Source organism: Tiliqua scincoides, chromosome 5 (assembly GCF_035046505.1).
Source record: "Tiliqua scincoides isolate rTilSci1 chromosome 5, rTilSci1.hap2, whole genome shotgun sequence".
Taxonomy (NCBI): domain Eukaryota; kingdom Metazoa; phylum Chordata; class Lepidosauria; order Squamata; family Scincidae; genus Tiliqua; species Tiliqua scincoides.
In genome coordinates this window covers 126,492,876-126,513,261 of record NC_089825.1, presented here as the reverse complement: position 1 = coordinate 126,513,261, position 20,386 = coordinate 126,492,876, and the positions used below count along the sequence as shown (strand labels likewise).

Sequence of the window (20,386 nt, the reverse complement as noted above, 5' to 3'; positions counted from 1 at the left end):
CTAGTAGCTGTTTAGGCCTTACTGCTCGTTAGCAGGCAATGACTGAGGACCCCCTACATAGAATTCCTATGCTTGCTCAGGTTAGGCTTGGGGAGAAGTGGAAATCCTTCCTTTGGAATGTTCCCCTCTGATTGAGAACTGCAGCCTGGGAGGCCTACTTTGCCTCATCTCTTCACCTCATCTCTTTCACCTTATTCAGTCCTCCTCAGTCTTGTATTTCCCTCCCTCCTACAGTTACATGCAATTCTCTGTGTTTACAAGTTGACTGGTTATTCAAACTTGTGAAATTGGATGTGAGTTTAGCTAACGAGTCAGAATACCTCCCTAGAGAGGTCACAAGTGGTCCATTAGATTCTATTTGGAACAGAAGGGGCTCACTAGACACAGCCTCCCATGAAGACAGCACATTGAAACGACACCCCAGAGGATTCCCGGTTCAGTAATGGACCTCATGCTTTGCACACACAAGGTCCCAGGTTCAATCCCCCATGAAAAGCCTTGCAGGTAGCAGGCACTGGGACAGACCCCTGCTAGAAGTCTGGAGAGCTACTGCCCATCAGAGCAGCCAGGGTTTCGAAAGACGGACCACGGATCTAACCCAGGACGAGGCGGCTTTGCATGTTCCCAGGGCCAATTCCCATTCCACTGCTGGAGGGGGGGGGTCTTACTTGTTGTGCATATAGGCTGCATGCTGGTAGGCATCCTTCCAAGATGACATACATGAGATGCAGCCATGGAGAGTCTGCCGGCTGGAATTGATGTAACCCTCAAACAGTCGATCCAGAGAAATATCTTTGCAACACATCTGGATAATTTTATTGCTCATCTAAGGAGAAGTCGGGAGAGATCACCTCAGCATGATCCCATCCTTCAGTCAGACCATGGGGTTCATACATGGGGTTCCCATTAAAAATCTTCCTTTTCCCACATTCATTAAGTCTCAAGCATTCTAGATCTAAACTAGATCTGGAACTAGAGGAACTAGATCTGAAAACTGTCCACATTTAACATCATTTACTACCCACATACCTTCTTACTCCCCCAGTTCTTAAAAGGGACATCTCCAATAATCAGGTGTTGTCTTCGCTGGGCCTGCGTGCAGATTCCCCTGCTTTGTTTCTGTGGCTGACTTTGCTGGGCACTGCAGCAACTGCACAGGCATGGCTATGGGCTCCAGGAGCACTCAGCAACGTCGTCACTGTCGCCACTGAGCTCCACAGCCAGGTGAGTTTGGGCCCTCTGTTTTGGCTCCTGGACCCCCCTTTTGACCCTGGGCCCAGGTACAATTACCCCTTGCATCCCCCCACTCTAAAAGGTGCTGAGGGCAGGCTCATCAGAGGCTCTCGGATCAGCCACCTGAGATACTCCTGATATCACACTTTCGTGGAGAACTGGGATAGCTTAATTAGAGGTCTGTCTGCAGCTGTGATTTTCAGGTTGGGAGGGGTGAGCGCAATTGCATCAGCCAGTGATGTCAGCATTCCGGAAGGTTCGGATTGGACAGGACTGCATCATTCAGGTATATGGTCTTGTTGCTATGATCCTTTAGGGTCCTTCCATGATCATTTCACCCTGGATCCCGGACAGTACTGCTGTGGGTACTGCAGGCGGACGTTGCACTTTGCTTAAGCTCAAGAGCTAAGTCTTATCAGGGGAGCATCAGGGCAGTAAGATTAGGAGTGTCATTTTATTGTTTTATTTTTGCTTATGTTTGCTAATTGTAACTCTTATTTATTTAAATACCTAATCTGTATAACCAATATTTGTTTCCACTAATAAATATTACAAAATCCTTCAGGCCTCTGCCTGTGTAAAGGAACTGGTCCAAGCTACATTCAGACCTGGTTGTCTCAGCCATATGATTGCGACTAAGAGTATTTTAACAGAGCGTTGAGGTCAGAAACCCTGGAACTTGGGGGTGTTCTGAGCTTGAAAAGGCTGGGAGAGCCTATAGCCTACAGAGCCTACAGGAAAAGGGTGGTGGTGAGCAACCATGAGGATGGATTGTCTTGTGTTCCCCACAGCCAGGGTCCCTGGGCATGGGGCCCATCCAGAATGTAAGATCTGCTTTTTAAAAAACTGATCAACCAACCAATCAATGGTTGCAGCTCTAACAGTTCATAACAGGTGGAGAGTATTAAATATTCTTGAAATAAATAAGGTAATGTAGATAAATAGGTTTAAAAAATAAATTTAAGTAGCTATTCAGATAAATATATTTTTAAAGAAACAAAGCAAAAGAGAATCCTAGCCTTACCTTGCGGAAGAGTGCAGTGATTCTCTCTCGACTGTTATAGTAGGGAGAGTTGACCCATACAATACGGACAAGGCTGATGAGATGAGGCAGCTTCTCAGAGATATCTTTGGGCCGTAATGTGGATAGTTCCTGAAACGGCTCTTTCAGGATGGAGAGAAAACAGAGATTGGACTGAGCCTGCTCTGAACCATCCTGCAAAGCAACAGCAGAGAGGAAGAATCTAAGAGTTGTCCAATCTGGGACTGAAGGCAGTCCAGTCCCCACTGTGGACTCAGCTCTCCTCCTCCCAAACTCTTCTTACACAGGAGATGCCACCAATTCAACCAGCAGCCCCAAAGGACCTGTGCTAAAAACCCAAAGCCCCCTTGCCTAAGACAACTCTATTGCAATGTGCTCACCTGGATCTGTTTGGAGAGTCGCTGGAATGGGGTGACATAGGAAGACTTAGAGAGAGCGAGGATCGTCTCAAAGTGCTTCACACCTTTCTTGCAGAGCTGCTTGCTGATTTCAGAGAGATCAGTGCAGCGGTTCCTCCAGAACTCAATCTCTTCCAGTGGGCCCGAGCTCTCTCTGCTCTCCACAGCCTCTTGGGCCCTCAGCACATCCTTAATCTGCCGAGTCCAGTGAATCATGGAAGCTGGAACGCACAGATACAAAACGATCAAATGGTTCCCTGGTGTTCTGAGCCTCAGAGATGAACTCACATCACAGACCCTGAGGCTTTTCACTCCTAGATGTTCCTTGCCTCAGGTCGAGAGGCCTGAATTCATTATAACAGTGAAGTGGACACCCAGCACGTTGAGTATGAGAACAAGAGAGTCCCATCTAGTGCAAAATAACCCATTTAAGCAGTGGGACAGGCTGGCCACCCTGTGGCCTGCTGCCCCGTGTCAGTCATTGTGATCCTAAGTATGAGCCCACCTGACTGATCCTAATTGATTAATTACATGCTGGTTTTGTATGAGCTGCAAATGATTGAGCTGTACACCCTCCAGAGAAGGGAGTGCATATTCTAGTCCCTAATTATGCTCACATGAACTTAAGTTACATATACACTTCACACGCATCAAGCTTTGTGACGCTCTCAAAGGAGTTTAAGTGATGAAGGTCCCCACCTCCTTGAATTATTGGTTCATAAGACTGTTAACGTGGGAGGGCCTACTCCTTCTCTGGTTGCATCTGCCCACTAGAATAGTGGTTCTCACAAATTTAGCACCAGGAACCACTTTTTAGAATGAGAATCTGTCAGGACTCACCAGAAGTGATGTCAGGACCGGAAATGACATCACCAAACAGGAAAATTTTTAACAATCCTAGGCTGCAATCCCACCCACACTTACCCAGGAGTAAGTCCGTTTACTATCATTTTTAAAAGAATATACATAGTGACTTGGTAAAAGTACAGGTCTGTAACATTTCCCCTAATGCAGTCACATACCATGGTAGCATCAAGTCTAATATATTAAAAATAAAATGTTGAAATGAATGGGGACCAACCTGAAATTGGCTTGCGACCCACCTAGTGGGTCCTCACAGTTTGAGAAACACTGCACTAGAGAAAGGCCCACTTCCTCTCCGGAAACGGAAGAAAATTCTGGGACTTTTTCCCGGCCCAAGAGGGTTGTCATAAAGTCATGTGACAAACAACTGGGAATACACTTCTATAGAAAGAAACAGGACAACTCTGTACAGATGTAAGGGACATCTTTTGGAATAACCCCCTTCCACACACCAGTACCTAGTGACGTTTGACTTTGTTCATATGAAAACAGATGGTTTTAAGCATCATGGTGTTACCAGCCCTTCCATGTTTTAGTGCCATGTTGCTCTTCTGTACATTGGAACTCAAAGGAGATCAGAACACGGTGACAAGTTCTTTGTCCCAGCCATTCTATATGCCAGGCACTGTAGTGTGCGGAATGCCTCATCATCCCTGCTCTTTAATATGGGACTTTGGTTGCTGCGTCTGGGCTGGTGCAGAAATTACCTTCTACTTTGTGGTCTGTTGTCTGATAGGTCCCAAATGTGCCACATTGAAGCGCATACTGGGGGCAAACCAAGGGAAGGAGGATCTGCATGTCTGACTTTCTCGAAGGAACTCCAAGTCCCAGAAAGAAGATGATCCCTGACTCTGCCAGATACACCATCACCCCAAAAAGGATATTCCCCTTTCCAAGAACCAGCCAGGCAGCAGCTGTGAAAGGAGTCTGTGCTGAAGGAAGCCAGCTAGGTTTGCTGCCTTCCCCTGCTCTCGGAATGGAAGAGGCTAATAGCTACTGAGCAGCCATCTAGGAAGAGTTAGTATCACAGCGTGGAAGCTACAGTCTCTGCGCCAAATTACAGGGGTAAGACAATCACACAGCTCGGGGATTAGAATAGCCAAGTATCTCTAAGTGCTTGATAACAGCTGAGGTTTTAGTCACACAAGAGACGACCCGAGGTAGCCAATTGGATGCTTAACCCAAGCATGCATTGCCATGCAAAATATTCAGCCATGGGAAGATTTTAAATGTGCACGGCACACGGCAGGCTGAGCTCTGCCAACCGCACAGGCCTCTCATTATGGAACAATCATGCGGGTTTCAAATCCTCCATCTGTGTTTGGCAGTGAGGCTTCTCTTCATAATGCTTTTAAACTTTAAAAGGGAGGCATACTTACTTTTGTTTAGGAAATAAAATGCCCAGATTCTAATACAGATATAGGAGACAGGACAGGACAGGACAAGCGGGCCATATCCTTTTGTGCTTGAACCTAAGTTTTACAAACTACATGAGAGGGGAAAGGAGAGATAAGAACCATCTGGATCCTATTCCCCCACCCCACACCTGCCCTAACTCTGTGCTTCTTGAACAAGAATGAGCCATACTAAAGTTATTTCATCCCAAGAACGGGTCAATTAATGCCTGTTGTAATGAATGGCAATTTTCCCTCATTGAGGGAAACAGCAATTTATGGGATGCTACAATGCTACAAGAGCGAACAAGGAGATGGCTCTTGCTGTCGTGGTCGTCCCCAAAAACCACAGAATCATAGAACATTAGAGCTGGAAGACACCTTGGAAGTCCTCTAGTCTAACTCCCTGCTCAATGCAGAAAACCAACAAACCACTCCACTCACCACACAGCAACAAGCATGTCCTTGTGTGTTCGTAAGCATGTGCTTACATGAGCAGTGAGGAACTGTGGCCAAGTCCACCTCCCTGACACACGCATGTGTACAAAGGACCATGGACTGCATTTTGGGCGTCCATTTCGTGGGAAAGCCTTGAATTGTCAGGCAGTTCCCCTCGCTCAGTGGAGATACAGCAAAGGAGGGGAAATAGAGGCAAGCAGGACCCGACGTGCTCTCAGTGGGCTCCCGCCACCATTGGCATTGGAAAGAGGAGGACAGACTAACCCCCAGCGAGTCACACCTTTGCCAAGTCTCAGCTTTATTATCCCTAATAGAGAAACGTATGATGCATAATTCAGTCAACATCCTTTTCCCGTTGTCCATAGCGAGATGTTCAATTGAATTTGTGCAAAGCGGAACAAATGAGCTGCCGCTCCAGATCTGACTGGTGATTTCTCTCACCACCGTTTTTGCCTACAGGGCAGTAATGGAACCAGAGGCCCTTGGGAGATGAACAAGGGAGATGTGGATACAATCGTTTCTTGTGGGGACAGGTGGAGCTAGGATCCTGTGGCCCAAACCACACTCCACGGCGGCAGGCCTGCCTTTTTATGTGGCTGTGCCCCACCAGGGCAGCGAGTGAGGAAGTCTAAAACACAGAAAGTGTGTGCAGGGGTAGTGGAGCTTGAGCCTCCTCCTGCTTCCACCACCATCACAGCAGCTCACCCCTGAAGTGCTTTATCTCCTAACTGGATTCACTTTGGTATTACAGGAGCCTGGCTGAGGGAGGGGCAGCAAATTACCTCAAGGATGGACCACGGAGGGAAAACTGCCGGTACGGGAAGAGTTTGCCAGTCCTACCTGTCCTCAGATCATACATTCCCACCACCACTTTCTTTACTCATGATTGGGGCAGGCTCAGGTCTACAGACATGGATGTGCTGCTTTGCGGCCCTCATGGATAACTGGTCAAGGAATACTAGACCTCAGGCACAGAGAGGCGCTTTCATAAGAGGAGGAGAGTGAAAGACAGAGCAGAACTCTAAAAGAATACTACCTCAGGGGCTCAAGATGGGTGGGTGACGTGCTCAATTAGCAATAGCACAAAACCCCCACAACTGTCAACTTTTAGTATTCGCCGTCCGTTCAAAGCCTATTGGAATAGAAAGCTCTTGCCACTATCCAGAATGCATACAAGACAGTTTGCTCTGATGCCTCTTTGGGGGCACTGGAGATCTGTAAATGCACCACAGCTTCCTTCCAGAGACACCTTTCTACGTGCTCTCAGGAACTGTGGATGGCTGCAGGGAAACCGGAGGCAATCTCTGCCACATGGAAGGCTCAAGCTGGGCCTAAACAACAGCGCTTCCAGGCTGCCACTGCAGATTTCAGAGCAGTGGCCAGAGGCAGTCACACAAGGACTTGCTCACTGGGTGGCTGTGGGCTTCCTAGTGCAGCAGGCTGTATGGAGGCCAGCCCTTGAGGCGGCACTTGCTACCAGTCACTTTCAACAACAGGTTCCAAAAAGAGCAGTGATGGGGCCTGGCCTGCCTGGAAGCAGCACCTTCTGTCAGCTCTTGGTGAGGACGTGGTTCCAAGCCACTAGAGCTCTTCAGCTGGTCCAGAACATAAGAACAGCCCTGCTGGATCAGGCCATAGGCCCATTAGACCAGCTTCGTGTATCTCACAGTGGCCCACCAAATGCCTCAGGGAGCGCACAAGACAACAAGAGACCTGCATCCTGGTGCCATCCCTTGCATATGGCATTCTGAGGTAACCCACTTCTAAAATCAGAAGGTTGCACATCCCCTGGGGGCTGGGGATAAGAATAGGCCCTCAGTTTGGCTGTACTTGTCGTAAGAGGCGACTAAACAGCCACCGGGTTGATGGGACTGGTCAGCCTGGGAAGGCAGCTCATCTGAGAGAAGGAAAACTCTGATCCCAAACCTCCACTGCCTTGTGGCTACATCCAGTTATGGAAAAGGCTTCAGGAGTCAACCTCGAGGCAAAATCCGGAGCCGGAGTCCCTGAGGCAGTTCATGGCTGAACACAGTCATGTTCTGGCAACTCCTGCGACGCCGCTGGAACCAACCGTATTGGCCTCTGCCTTTCCATTGGACAATTTCAGCGACGTGGAGAGGGGGGATTTGCTGCATGGGTAACAGCCTATCCTCCATAACTACTTTACCCAGGCTTCGCGCACTGGAGAGGACACTCTGTTCCAGAACCACCATTCAGAGCACAATACCATAGTCTTCCGAGACTGAAGGATGCCAACAGCAGCACATACACCCCATGGCTTGTAATCCGTGATGGACCTTTTCTCCAGAAATTTGTCCAATTCCCTTTAAAGGCATCTATGCTAGATGCCATCACCACATCTTATGGCAAGGAGTTACACAGACTAATTAAGAACATAAGAACAGCCCCGCTGGATCAGGCCATAGGCCCATCTAGTCCAGCTTCCTGTATCTCACAGCGGCCCACCAAATGCTTCAGGGAGCACACAAGACAACAGACACAACTTGCGTCCTGGTGCCCTCTCCTACATCTGGCAATCAGCCTGCCTCTAAAACCAAGAGCTTGCACATACCTCCTATGACTTGTAACCCTACAGGTTGAGTAAAGAAATATTTTCTGTAGTCTGTCCTAACTCTCCCAAAACTCAATTTTAGCGGAGGTCTGCTGGTTCTGGAGTTATGTGAGAGGGAAAAGAGCATCTCTCTATCCATTCAGTCTATCCCCTGCATAATTTTGGATGTAGGTGCATGGCCCACAGCAGGAAAGGGTCGGACTGACAAGGCATTTACACAGCATCCATACACCAGAAAGGAGTTGCTCAACTGAGCAGCAAGCTCTGGGATGAGAGCTTCACAGCAAGTCCTTTCAGCCTATTTCTGGCAAGTGCCACTGAGACGGCAGCTGTGCACAGGGGTGGGTGACTTGCCCCATAGTTGTCCCTGCAGTAAGGAAGAACCTTCTTCAGGCGCTGTTGCCTCCCGATTGCTTCCTCCCCGGCCTATCTATCTCTTGAAGGGTCAGGCAGCTGTACCTTCACACACCTTGCCCATAGCATCACCTCAGCTATCTCCCCTTCCAGGAGGGAAGCTGGCCACATGGTCTCCATAACAGTGGGGCTACAGTGTTATAACTTCCCTTTGGCCTGGGCACATCTTCTTTCCTCCCTTCAGGGCATGCAGATTGGACACACTGCATTAAAAGGGGACTGTGCTGCTTTGTTGGATGATCACTGTCTGCTAGTCACGATGGCCATGCTCCACCTTCAGATTCAGTGACAATTCTCCTCTTCATCCCTGTTGCAGGGGGGTGATGGTGGGAGAGTAGGATGCCTTCAGCTCCTGCTTGAGGGCTTCCCAGATGCATCTGGTGGGCCATGATGGGAACTGGGCTGCTGAACTAGATTGCCCCTCCTTGACCTGATCCAGAAAGGCTTGTCCAAAGACCCTGGCCCCATCTCAACAGCGCTGTTACTTCTCATTTTGCAGAGGTGAGCTTGGCTGCACTGAAAACAGACTCTTGGGGGCCAAGCCTCAATTAGGAAACATTTCAGTGAGGGCCTGCAGAGGGCCTTGCTCACATCAAAAATAAAAACCACAAGCGGATTTTACCGAAAGACCCAGGGTTGTTTTTTTCCTATTTTTATTCTTGTGACTTTTTGATAAGTGCAGCTTCCCTCCACCCTCGGTTTTTCCAAAACAATAATAGCAGCAGCAGGAAATAAAACAGACCCAGGGAGGAAAGGAAGTGCTAGAAAGCAAGATGAAGAAGGATGACTCACCTCCACCATCTTACAATTTAGTTGCTGGTCACAAGACAGCCAAGCTGGCAGTGGGGGGTGGGAGTGGGACAGAAACAGGATAGAAGTTTGTAAAATGAGGTGTACCAAGTTAATTCACATAAGTTTTTCCTTCTCCCCTGATAATACCAGAATTCAGAGTCCTGCAATTACACTGGTGGGCAACTGGTGGTTCAGGACACACAAGAGGAAGGGCTCATTTACACACAGAGTGAATTTATGAAACTTGGTGCCACAAGACACTGAGATGGCCACAGGCTAAGATGACTTTAAAAGAGGATTGAATGCACTCCTGGAGGAAGAGGAGAGGTTTGTCACTGGTGGCTAGCCATGATGGCTACATGGAGCATCCATGTTCAGAGGTAGTTCATTGAGGAAGGGAGGCATTCCCAGTCCCTTCAGGAATGTCGTTCCCTCTCCCAGGAGGCAGGGCCAATGAAATGGAAGTCTCTTGGGATCCAAACTCTTCAGATTCACCAGCACTTGCCTTTGAGAAATCCCTCCACCATTCCATAGAAGCATCTGCTACATCTTTTTCAGCTGCTTGAGAATCCAGAGGTGTCTGGTGAAAGCAGGTGCTTCTTCTTCCAAGCTGCGGCATCCTCTCTGGCCCAGACAGACTACTGAATCCACCAAAGGAAAATGAACACTCTCTGCAAGTGCATCGCAGGGGCCTGGGCTGAACACGGAGCTTGGCTTGCATTTGAAAAGGCCAAGTCTTGAACACTCGAAAAAAAGCATGGAAATGCCTCAGGATCACTCCGTGGACCACTAAATGGGAACCAAAATAATGGAGTGCCAAAGGCCCATTCTGGGAGGGGCAATAGGCTCTTCAGCAGGGCAGAGAGGGCAGGACCCCTATGTCTGGCAGCTTGTCTCTTCCCAGAGCACCTCAACGCTTTCTAGGGGGAAGAGGGGGAATAAAGGGGAATAACGAAAGCTTCTTCAAGTATGTTAGAAGTAGGAAACCTGCCAGAGAGGTGGTTGGCCCACTACACAGTGAGGGAAGAAAAGGAGAGATAAAAGGAGACTTGGAGATGGCAGAGAAATTAAATGAGTTTTCTGCATCTGTCATTACTGCAGAAGACCTCGGGCAGATACTGGTACCCAAACAGTCTCTCCTGACTTAGGAACTTAGGCCCAAATCCTAACCAATATTCCAATACTGGCATAGCTGTGAGAATGGGTCATGTGCTGCATCCTGCAGTTGGGTGGCACTCACAGAGGCCTCCTCAAAGTAAGGGAATGTTTGTTCCCTTACCTCAGAGCTGCATTGCCCTTATGTCGGTGCTGGAAAGTGGGTTAGGATAGTGCCCTAAATCAGATAGAGGTTAAAAGAGTAGATGTTTTAGACCTAATTGATAAATTAAAGATCGATAAGTCACCAGGTCCAGATGGCACCCACCAAGTGTTAATTAAGGAACTGAAGGTGCTGATGTTTTAACTATAATTTGTTACTTGTCTCTTAAAATGGCCACAGTGCCAGAGGATTAGAGGAAAGCTCAAGTCACACGATTTGTTAAACAAGGCAGGAGAGGGGACCTGGGAAACTACAGGCAAGTCAGCCTAACATCTGCTCCAGATAATATGGTAGAAAGCCTCATTAAAGAAAAAATCTTAAAACACATAGAAGAACAAGCCTTGCTGAAAGGGAATCAGATGTCTTCTGTAAGGGCAAGTCTTGCCTCACGAATCTTTTAGAATTCTTTGAAAAGGTGAACAGGCATGTGGGTGCAGGTGAACTCATTGATATTATACGTATATCTGGATTTTCAGAAGATGTTTGACACAGTCCCTCACCAAAGGCTGCTGAGGAAACTTTACAGTCAGGGAATAAGAGGGCAGGTACTCTTATGGATTAAGAATTGGTTGAGGTCCAGGAAAAAGAGAGTGGGTGTCAATGGACTGTTTTCACAATGGAGAGAAGTGAAAAGCAGCGTGTCTCCATTACGGGGTACAAGCCATGATGTGTATGCACAACCTCCTGATTTTAGAAATGGGCTATGTCAGAAGGCCAGATGCAAGGGAGGGCACCAGAATGAGGTCTCTTGTTATCTGTTGTGCTCCCTGGGGCATTTGGTGGGCCGCTGTGAGATATAGGAAGCTGGACTAGATGGGCCTATGGCCTGATCCAGTGGGGCTCTTCTTATGTTCTTATGTCTCAGCGATCTGTCCTGAGACTAGTGCTTTTCAACATGTTCATAAATGACCAGAGACAGGGATAAGCAGTGAGGTGGCCGCGTTTGGGGATGACACAACACTGTGTGGTGAAGATCAGAAGGGATTGTGAACAGCTCCAGAAGAATATCTCCAAACTGGGAAAATGGGCAGTAAAATGGCAGAGGTGTTTCAATGTAGGTAAGTGTAAAGTAATGCACATTGGGGCAAAAAATCAAAACTTAGGCTAATGGGGTCTGAGGAGAAAGATCTTGGGGTGCTGGTAGACAGTTTGATGAAAGAGTCAATAGAGCAATGTGTGGTGGCAGTGAAGAATGCCAATTCCATGCTAGGGATCATTAAAAAGAGGATTGAGAATAAGACAGCTAATATTATAATGCCAGTGTGCAAATCAATAGTATGGCCGCATTTGGAGTATTGTGTTTAGTTCAAGTCACCGCATCTTAAAAAGGACATAGTGGATCTAGAAAAGGTGCTGAAGAGAGCAGCCAAAATGATTACAGGGCTGGGGCACCTCCCATATGAGGAAAGGCTACAGAATTTGAGGCCCTTCAGTCTAGAAAAGAGGCACCTAAGGGGGGCTATGATAGAGACATAAAAAATTATGCAGGGGATGCATTGAATGGCTAGAGAGATGCTCTTTTCCCTGTCACACATCACCAGAACAAGGGGAAATCCACTAAAATTGAGTGTTGGGAGAGTTAGAACAAACAAAAGAAAATATTTCTTTACACAGCGTGTAATTAGTCTGTGGAACTCCTTGCCACAGGATGTGGTGATGGCATCTGGCCTAGATACCTTTAAAAGGGGAGAGGACAGATTTCTGGAGGAAACACCATCACAGGTTACAAGCCATGATGGGTATGTGCAGTCTGAGATCAGCTGGCTGCTTATCACGAGAGCTGGGTAGGAATTTTTTGTCATCCAAATTGGCCATGGATTGTAGTTTCTTCACCTACTCCAGACTGGTGAGGGAGGGAAAGTGTGTTCAGTAGGTTTCATGCCTTAAAAGTGGTCACTGTGTTTAATAATGTGGCACAAGTTAAATCCAAGTGCAGTCTTGTGTCTTTTTTGGGGTGTGTGAGGGTAAAGAGAATGCCAGATGTAGGGGAGTGGCAGCAAAATGCAAGTATCTTGTGGTTTTGTGTGCTCCCTGAGGCATCTGGTGGGCTGCTGTGAGATACAGGAAGCTGGACTAGATGGGCCTATGGTCTGATCCAGCGGGGCTGTTCTTATGTTCTTAACTACAATTCCCAGGAGGCCTTGCAGGTCTCTTGTTATCTGGTGTGCTCCCTGGGGCATTTGGTGGGCCGCTGTGAGATACAGGAAGCTGGACTGGATGGGCCTTTGGCCTGATCCAGTGGGGCTGTTCTTATGTTCTTAACTACAATTCCCAGGAGGCCTTGCAGGTCTCTTGTTATCTGGTGTGCTCCCTGGGCATTTGGTGGGGCACTGTGAGATACAGGAAGCTGGACTAGATGGGCCTGTGGCCTGATCCAGTGGGGCTGTTCTTATGTTCTTAACTACAATTCCCAGGAGGCCTTGCAGGTCTCTTGTTATCTGGTGTGCTCCCTGGGGCATCTGGTGGGCCGCTGTGAGATACAGGAAGCTGGACTAGATGGGCCTAGGGCCTGATCCAGCAGCGCTCTTCTTATGCTTCTCCCTTTGGCTATCCACATTTTCAACCCCTACCAAAATACCTGCAATTCTGTGAGCACTCATTCAGAAAAAAGAAACCAAAGCAGGTTGCTTGCTTCATTTGCACACCTAAGTATGGTGCAGAATGTTGATGGGGTGCAAGGAGAAGGAAAGAGGCCAGCAGCGAAGGAGGTGGAAGGCTGACGAGAGGCCTGGTCCAGCCTGCATCTTATTTCCTCACAGAACGCCTGCTGCAGAACTAATAACCCCACAATGGGATCCTGCACACGCTCACAGCCTGACAAACCATTTTTCCATGATTGGGAATGATGGATGCGGCTCATATGCTGCCTGGGAGGGTTAATTCACTTACAGTCCAAGCACGGCTGAGCCCCTCACCAGCCTTGCGGTCGGTCAAACAGCATCCTCCCCATCAGCTCTTCTCCCATTATGCTGATCCGGTTATCCCTCTTCCCACCTCCCAGCTGAGGTCTCAGGAGATCAGCTACTCACTCTCCAGCCGCTGGACCAGGGCTTTGTCCTTGACGGCCACCTCCGGCTTGATGGTCAGGGCCTCTATTGGGATGTAGAGGACAGTCCGCCCTCTCATCTTGGAGCGAGTGTCTGGACATGGACAAAGAAGGACAGGAATCTGGTAAACAGGACACATGCAAGCACTGCTTGCTAGTGGCAGTAGTTTGAGGGAGATGGACAATAAGGAAGAGCCATTTTCTTGCACCTACAGCGGGTGGGAAGGCAAAGCCCGCTCATAAAACACAGAGAAGGGTTATGATGCTTCACCAGGGCTCCAGTCCTCATCCCTTGCCACCTAACAAGCACCCCATCAATCCACCCCCCCTGCATCTTGACCCTGACCCAAAGGTCCCAGGATGTGTGGGAAAGCAAATACTTGGAAATAAGGGTGAGAAGGAGTTCAGCACAACACAAGTTTAAGCAAATGTATTTAGACTTCCCAGTGCTTTCTAAGCAGAAATATGCGGATGCTCATAGGTGATGGGAAAAGACAGAAGCATAAAAGACAAAGTAAGGAAACTCAGCTAGTTCAGAGGTGATTAGCATACCAATAATTGTTTTATATATGAAATAATTAAAATGCTGGCTGTAGCCCATTGGTCAGCAAAGCTCCTCTGCAGCCAGGGCCTCCACTTCTGAGATGCCACAGAACGACCACCACCACTCTATCTACTCAAAGTAAGAGCACAATCCTAAGTGCTAGCTGGGCTGGCGCAAGTCTATTGTGCTGGCCTGGGAGGGTCACAAACATGCCGTAAAACACGTTTGCACCTACTCTGGAGTCAGCTGGGCCAGTGCAAGGACAAGTGCTGGCCCACAGACTGCATCCAACTTCCACTGTGCCAAAACCAGGTAAGTCCATACCAGTCAAGCTGAGTTGGTGTGGGGGTCGGGGGGGGGGCGTGAGGACGGCAGGGAGGAGATGTTTCTGAGCAGGGAAGGACAGACAGTGGGTGGGTCCATGGGCAGGCAGTGGGAGAGCAGGGGGTGGGGCCAGGACCCAGAAGTTATGCTGGATCCCAACTCCATTCCTGGGCAGCCCCAGCTAGTTCTGGACTGCTCGGGTCCGCACCACCTCTTTAGGTGGCGCAGATCTGAGTAGATCCATTGGGGGTGCAGCGGCTCTTCCTGGGGTAAGGGGAAGCAATTCCCCTTGCCCTGAACTGAGCCACTGTCAGCCTAAAACTCTCGCTGGATATGAGGCAGGCCTGACAGCCTCCCTCTTCCAGAGCAAGTTAGGATTGCACTGTAAAGGTGTCAATAAAAGAATACTAATAAACAGTGAAACAGTAAACTGAGTGAAAGCTCAGGCAGGAGGACTAAGTAATTATGGGAGCAAGAATGACATGCAATGGGGCTGAAGCACACTGAATCTCACAGATTGATTTGAACAACAGCATCAAATCTTTAGAGGTTAGTCCTTTGAGAAATACAGGCCAGATGCAGAGGGAAGGTGGGTAGAGACCTACCTGTGAGAGAGGTCATGAAGTGGTAAATTTCTAAGAAAAATTCATTCTTTATGCTTTCAGGCCAGCCTGCCTTGCGAAAAAGCCGGGGCAGATAGACAGCATTGAGCATGCGCAGCAGGGAATCTATGTAGGGTCTCCGGACTGTGCCAAACTGCACCACCTCATGGAAATTCTCTTCCGAGATCTCAGCGTTCTCTCTGCGGATGAAGTAAGTGAGCTGCTTCTGTTCCTGCAGGGACAACACTGGAATTAGAGACAGAGGAATCCTTGTGCTGAAGCATATACCGGGGGTGCCCTCCGCACCCCAAATGGGAACAAAGCTTCAGCCTTTCCAGCATTGGACCCCCAGGAGGGGTCCATTTCAGAGTAGCTCCTGCAGCACCACAAATGATGCAGATTCCAGAGAATCTCGTGCTCTCAGGTGGGCATAACACCTTCCAAACATGGACAGACCTCCAGGGGTGTCATCGTGCAGTTATTTCTATGACACCACCCACATGCCTGTTGTTTTACCAAGAATTAGCAAACAGGTCCCTGCCTCAAAGGTCTTGCAATTTAATATCAACACCTCAAGGGAAACAGCAGAGGAAGGGGAAGGAAATGGAGGCTAAATGCACGATCAACTGGACAGGAACGGGCAGTGGTTTCAGTTGTACCTAGCTGGGCCTAGTTACAACAAAGCATGGTGATTGGGAGCTGATGCACGGACTTCACAGAGAGTCCAGTTGTCCCCCACTGCTTTGAGCAGGATGCATCAGGGGATTGTGGGAAATCAAATCTGCGACTACCCTTAGATGTCAAAGAACACAGAGGTTACTAACCACAGCAGCAGAAAAACAGAACTGCTGCATCAGCTTCATGTCCCATGAGAGCATACACCTGTGGTTGCGGTTCATTTTATGGAATGGAATCAAAACAAAGACCAACCACTGAAATACCAGGTCTTGAAAGGGAGAAGAAGGGGCCCACTGGCTAGACCTCATCTAAGGAGATTAAACAAATTCAACCCATTGTGCATGGGTTGAAAGGGCTTGCGCACCTCCCACGGTGGCAGTGCTTTTCAAAGGACTTCAGCGGGGAGGCTCTGCCTCACCTGCCTCCTCATCCATCACATGTCCCTGCAGGGTTGGTGCATCCTGGAATGTGTCTGATGCAACCTTGGGTCCCCGCCTCCATACAATTACAAAGCAAAACAAAAAAGCAGCCACTCTTCGTGCTCCTCACGCAGTTTCTGGTGTGACTTAAAGGAACCAGCAATGAAAGAACTCCTTCGCTCACATGGTCCTTGTAAATCAAACTGGAAGTCCTGCACTTCTGCGCTAGAAGAAACCACACCTGGAGCAAGGTAAGGAGGCAGGTGATTCACTTTCTGGAAAGTGAAAATGGAACAGTGTGGGTTGTATCTATAGCAGGTTGGAGAGAGGTGGTGGCAGCAACGGACTCAAGGTGAGGTGCACACCAAATCCGTCACCCTCTGGCAACCCCCCTCCCCCAAATCTGCTGCTGATGCAACCTCACCTACTGGCTGGTCTCCCCTACCTCCATGTTCAGAGGCAGCAGATCTCACAATCCCAGTTGCTGGAAGCCACAGTGGGAAAGATTTGCTGCCATTGGAGTGCTGATTGTTAGCGTTCCAGAGCATCAAGCTTCCCAGAATGGAAAGCAAGATTCTGGGCAAGGTAGCCCTTTGATCTCTTTCAGCAAGGCTCTGTGTACTGCCTTGAGAAAAGCACTATTGCCTTCACTGCAACTATTACCAGGAAAAACAGAGGAGCCTTCAGAGGGTCACACCCACCTGGTGTGGCATGAGCAGCTCCACTTTCAACCCAGCAAAGTCATCAATGTAAATTGCCAGCATCTGCTTGGTGACATCCTTCAGGAACAGGTCCATTGTGGCCTCGTGCTCCTCTGTCCACATATCACTGGTGAGGCCACTCAATACCACTCGGTTCCGAATGCAGGGTTTCTGGGCAAAGGAGAAGAGTGCAAGAGCAACTGACTGAGTTGCAAGTGTACATGAGTCCATCCATGGCACCGCCAGGCCTCACACCTGTGGCACCACTAAGGTGCATGACTGTACAAGCTCATCTTCCCAATAGAACTTTATGAACTCCAAGCGATGATGCCCAAACCACTAATAATCACATAGCCAGCCAGGGCCAGCCAAAGGTCTGATCATCAGCTAGGACCTGGTTCTGTATACCCTCTCCTTTGGAGGTACAATCAACAGAGAAGTGAGACGGGGCCTTTTCGGTTGTGGTTCCCAGGCCTTGGGACTCCCTCCCCCTGGAGGCTCAGCAGGCTCCCTCAGTGGTATTTTTCCATCACCTGGTGAACTCTTTTTGTTTACACCTGCTTTTGGTTGAGCGCCCTCTTTTGTTGATACTTTGCCTTTTTATTATTATTTTTATTTAATTATACTATCATGCTTGAATATATTTTGATTTACAGAATGCGAGGCCTCTTATGAGACAGAGAGGCAGCACATAAAGCCCCAGCCAAATAAATAAACCTCCCATTGATGCAATTTCACTGGATGACCCAGCTTGTTTCTAGTATTGTGAGAGAAGAGAAAAACGTTCCTCTCTACTCCAGGCGTTATGTTGTATGGTACTATCACATTCTGCTTTTAGCTTCCTTTCTGAACTAAAAACCCCCAAATGCTGTAGCCTTACCTGATGAGGAAGGTGCTCCAGCCCTCTGGCCATTCTACTTGCCCTCTTCTGCACCTTTTCCAGCTCTTGAGAAGTGGTGACCAGAACTGGACACAGTATTCCAAATGTGGCCACATTAAATATTTATATGGGGGCCATACAGAACATTTGAAGTTTTATTCTCAACCCCTTCCTTAATGATCCCTCACAACACACTGAGATGCTATTTTCACTGAGCTGTCCAAAGTGACCCCAAGGCCTGTTTCCTGGTTTGTCACCTGGTGATGCCTTCTTCTATCAACTTGTTGATGGTGGCATCTCAGTAGGTCTAAACCTATTTTTGTTTTTGTTGTTTGCTGTTTGTTTTGTTTACTGTTTGATCACTGAGCTAATTGTTTATAAGATTTTATTAGCTGCTGTGCATTCTTTGGAGAAGCAAACGCAGCATCCACATTTTATAATCAATAAAAACCCAACAGGCTCCTGCTAGAGGCTGCCCAGGACAGCTTCCTTCATACAACCCCTTCTCAATCAGCAAATAGGGGCAGCCAAGGGGGGACCTGGTACTCCTACTGGCTCCCGGCTCCCCACAGGCCCCATGGGTTGAACTACACAGCAAGATGCCCCTTTCTAGCCTTGCAAGATGTGGGGACAAGCCTTGTGCTGTAACTTGTCACAGCCAACCCAGCAGACATGAATGACCCACACAGCCCAACAACCAGGCCCCACATTGTGAATGGATAGCGGGGTACAAGGCTCACAGTCTTCCTGGGTCTCTTCAAGTTAGTCAGAGCCACACAGAGACCTCATGTGCCAAGATGACTGAAAGACAATCACTCACGGGAGCTGCCACAGATGGTGGAGCTGAGCTGCTAAAGCACTACTGTTGCTGGCTGAGGAAGAGGTAAATGGAGAAAAGCCAATTAAGGGAGGAACGGTAATGAATGAAGAGGAAAAAATGGTGAGCCAGGCAGTAGTCACCTTCTGGGCTTAGACAGGGAGAGGGGGAGGGGGAGAGTGTGTGTGTATTTTTTCAAACACATTAAGATTTTTTCTCATTCCCAAGAGCATTTAAACAAAAACCTGGGAAATCAGGATCAAATTAACATAACATCTGGCATGGAAGTGCAGAGCCAGATGTTTCTGGTCATAATGCAACAAAATTGTGTTACATTCCATGCAGGCAACCTTCCCTTCTCTTTCCTCAGGGTTTCTGTTGTACAAGATGTGAGGGTGCCCAAATGGCTAACACTTGGTCAGGACAGAAACAGTGTCTACCAGCAGGGCATCCCCCTTTGCAAAACGAATGGAAGAGCAAAGAATGGATTTTGTTCAATGCCAGGACTCAGAATGTCTTAGAACAACCGAGGGGATGTGCAAAAGCTCCGCGGTCAGAGGGGGGTATTTTTACTGGATCAGGTCATTCACTGCGCTGACTCAGCTGCCTCCCTGGTAGGCCAAGGCAATTTTCCAGAAGACACGTTCACGTCAGAACGGTGAGAGACAGAGACACCTAATCCCTGACCAGCCAGAGGTTTAACACCAACCAGAAGGTCAATGCAGAGGGCAGAGAGCTGGTCTGGTTCAGTTCAGTTCAGTCCCCTCCCGTCCCATCTGTCTCCACCCCCACCCGCTCATTGCTCACAGCCTAGACTTTGGTAGAGAGCACCCACATGTTCACAGGCTGACCATTACAACAGAGGCTGAAGGTTCACAGAGAGAGGAACTTTTCCCTCAGTTCTGATTTAAAGGTGGGCCCAGCTGCCTGGAAGCTTCCTGCAATTCCTCTTCTTGCACCAGCCACATATGATCCTTCTTGGGAACAAGGAGGATGCCCTTCCCACTTACCAGATCTACCTCCTGCTCCTCAGGGACAGGAGGTTCAGGCAAATCTGATGAGATCTCTTCCTCCACTTGGGGGGGTTCTGGAACAACATCTGGGGGGGACAAAAGGCAAAGGAGCTGAAATCAGAGATGCCACTTTGGTGATGCTTTTAAAGAAGGAGCAAGGAGAAGGGGGGGGTTCATGCATGCTGATGAGGAAGCGGTGCCCCTTTGCAATATGCTCCCCTCTGATTCAAACCTGGCAATTAATTCAGGGCAACTCACAAAGAATCATAGAGTTGGAAGAAGACAAAGAAGCCGTCTAGTCAGTGAGTCTACATATCACACACCCACATACCACCTTGAGAAAGGACTGCCCACCCCAGCCACACACAAAGCCCACTACAGACTCCCTTTTGTGTGTGTGTGTGTGTGTGTGTGTGTGTGTGTGTGTGTCAAACAGAGAATGTTAATTCTTTTGTATATTTGTGGTCTAGTTAGCAGTAATAGTTTGCAATGGGGGATTTTATAGGTGAAGATAAGGGCATGGCTTTTGACGGAGAGGGCAGCAATCTCCATGTGCGAGTGTGAGGCCTGTGTGGGTGCAGCCTCTTTCCCAATGCTGCTGCACACATTTCTGCCCCTTACACCCACAGAACATTAGAGAAAAGCTCCCCAGGAATGGCCATCTTGGGCAGCAGTCGACAGCTCCCTAGAACAGCGATTTTCAACCACTATGTCATGGTACATTGGTGTGTTAGGAATGGTTCTCAGTTGTGCCACGGGAGTTTAGGGAGGGTCATTTATTGGTAGGGCAATTGGGGGATGTGAACCCCCTACCAGCAGCATGGCGTGCCTTGACAATGGTGTGCCTTGACCATTTTGGTGCCTTGTTAGTATGCC

The 20,386-nt window shown here is 48.5% G+C and overlaps 1 protein-coding gene across 1 annotated transcript in view; it reads right to left on the bottom strand.

The window, feature by feature from the left end:
* The window catches only part of DNAH2 (dynein axonemal heavy chain 2), a 112,769-nt gene that overhangs the window by 85,540 nt on the left and 6,843 nt on the right, over positions 1–20,386 (bottom strand). Inside the window, exons 2-7 of the mRNA XM_066630416.1 lie at positions 19,508–19,596; positions 16,801–16,971; positions 15,006–15,234; positions 13,516–13,626; positions 2,656–2,894; positions 2,258–2,449 (exon numbers count right to left, since the gene is read on the bottom strand). Coding sequence (XP_066486513.1) covers positions 2,258–2,449; positions 2,656–2,894; positions 13,516–13,626; positions 15,006–15,234; positions 16,801–16,971; positions 19,508–19,596 — 1,031 coding nt within the window. The remainder of the gene's footprint in view (positions 1–2,257; positions 2,450–2,655; positions 2,895–13,515; positions 13,627–15,005; positions 15,235–16,800; positions 16,972–19,507; positions 19,597–20,386) is intronic.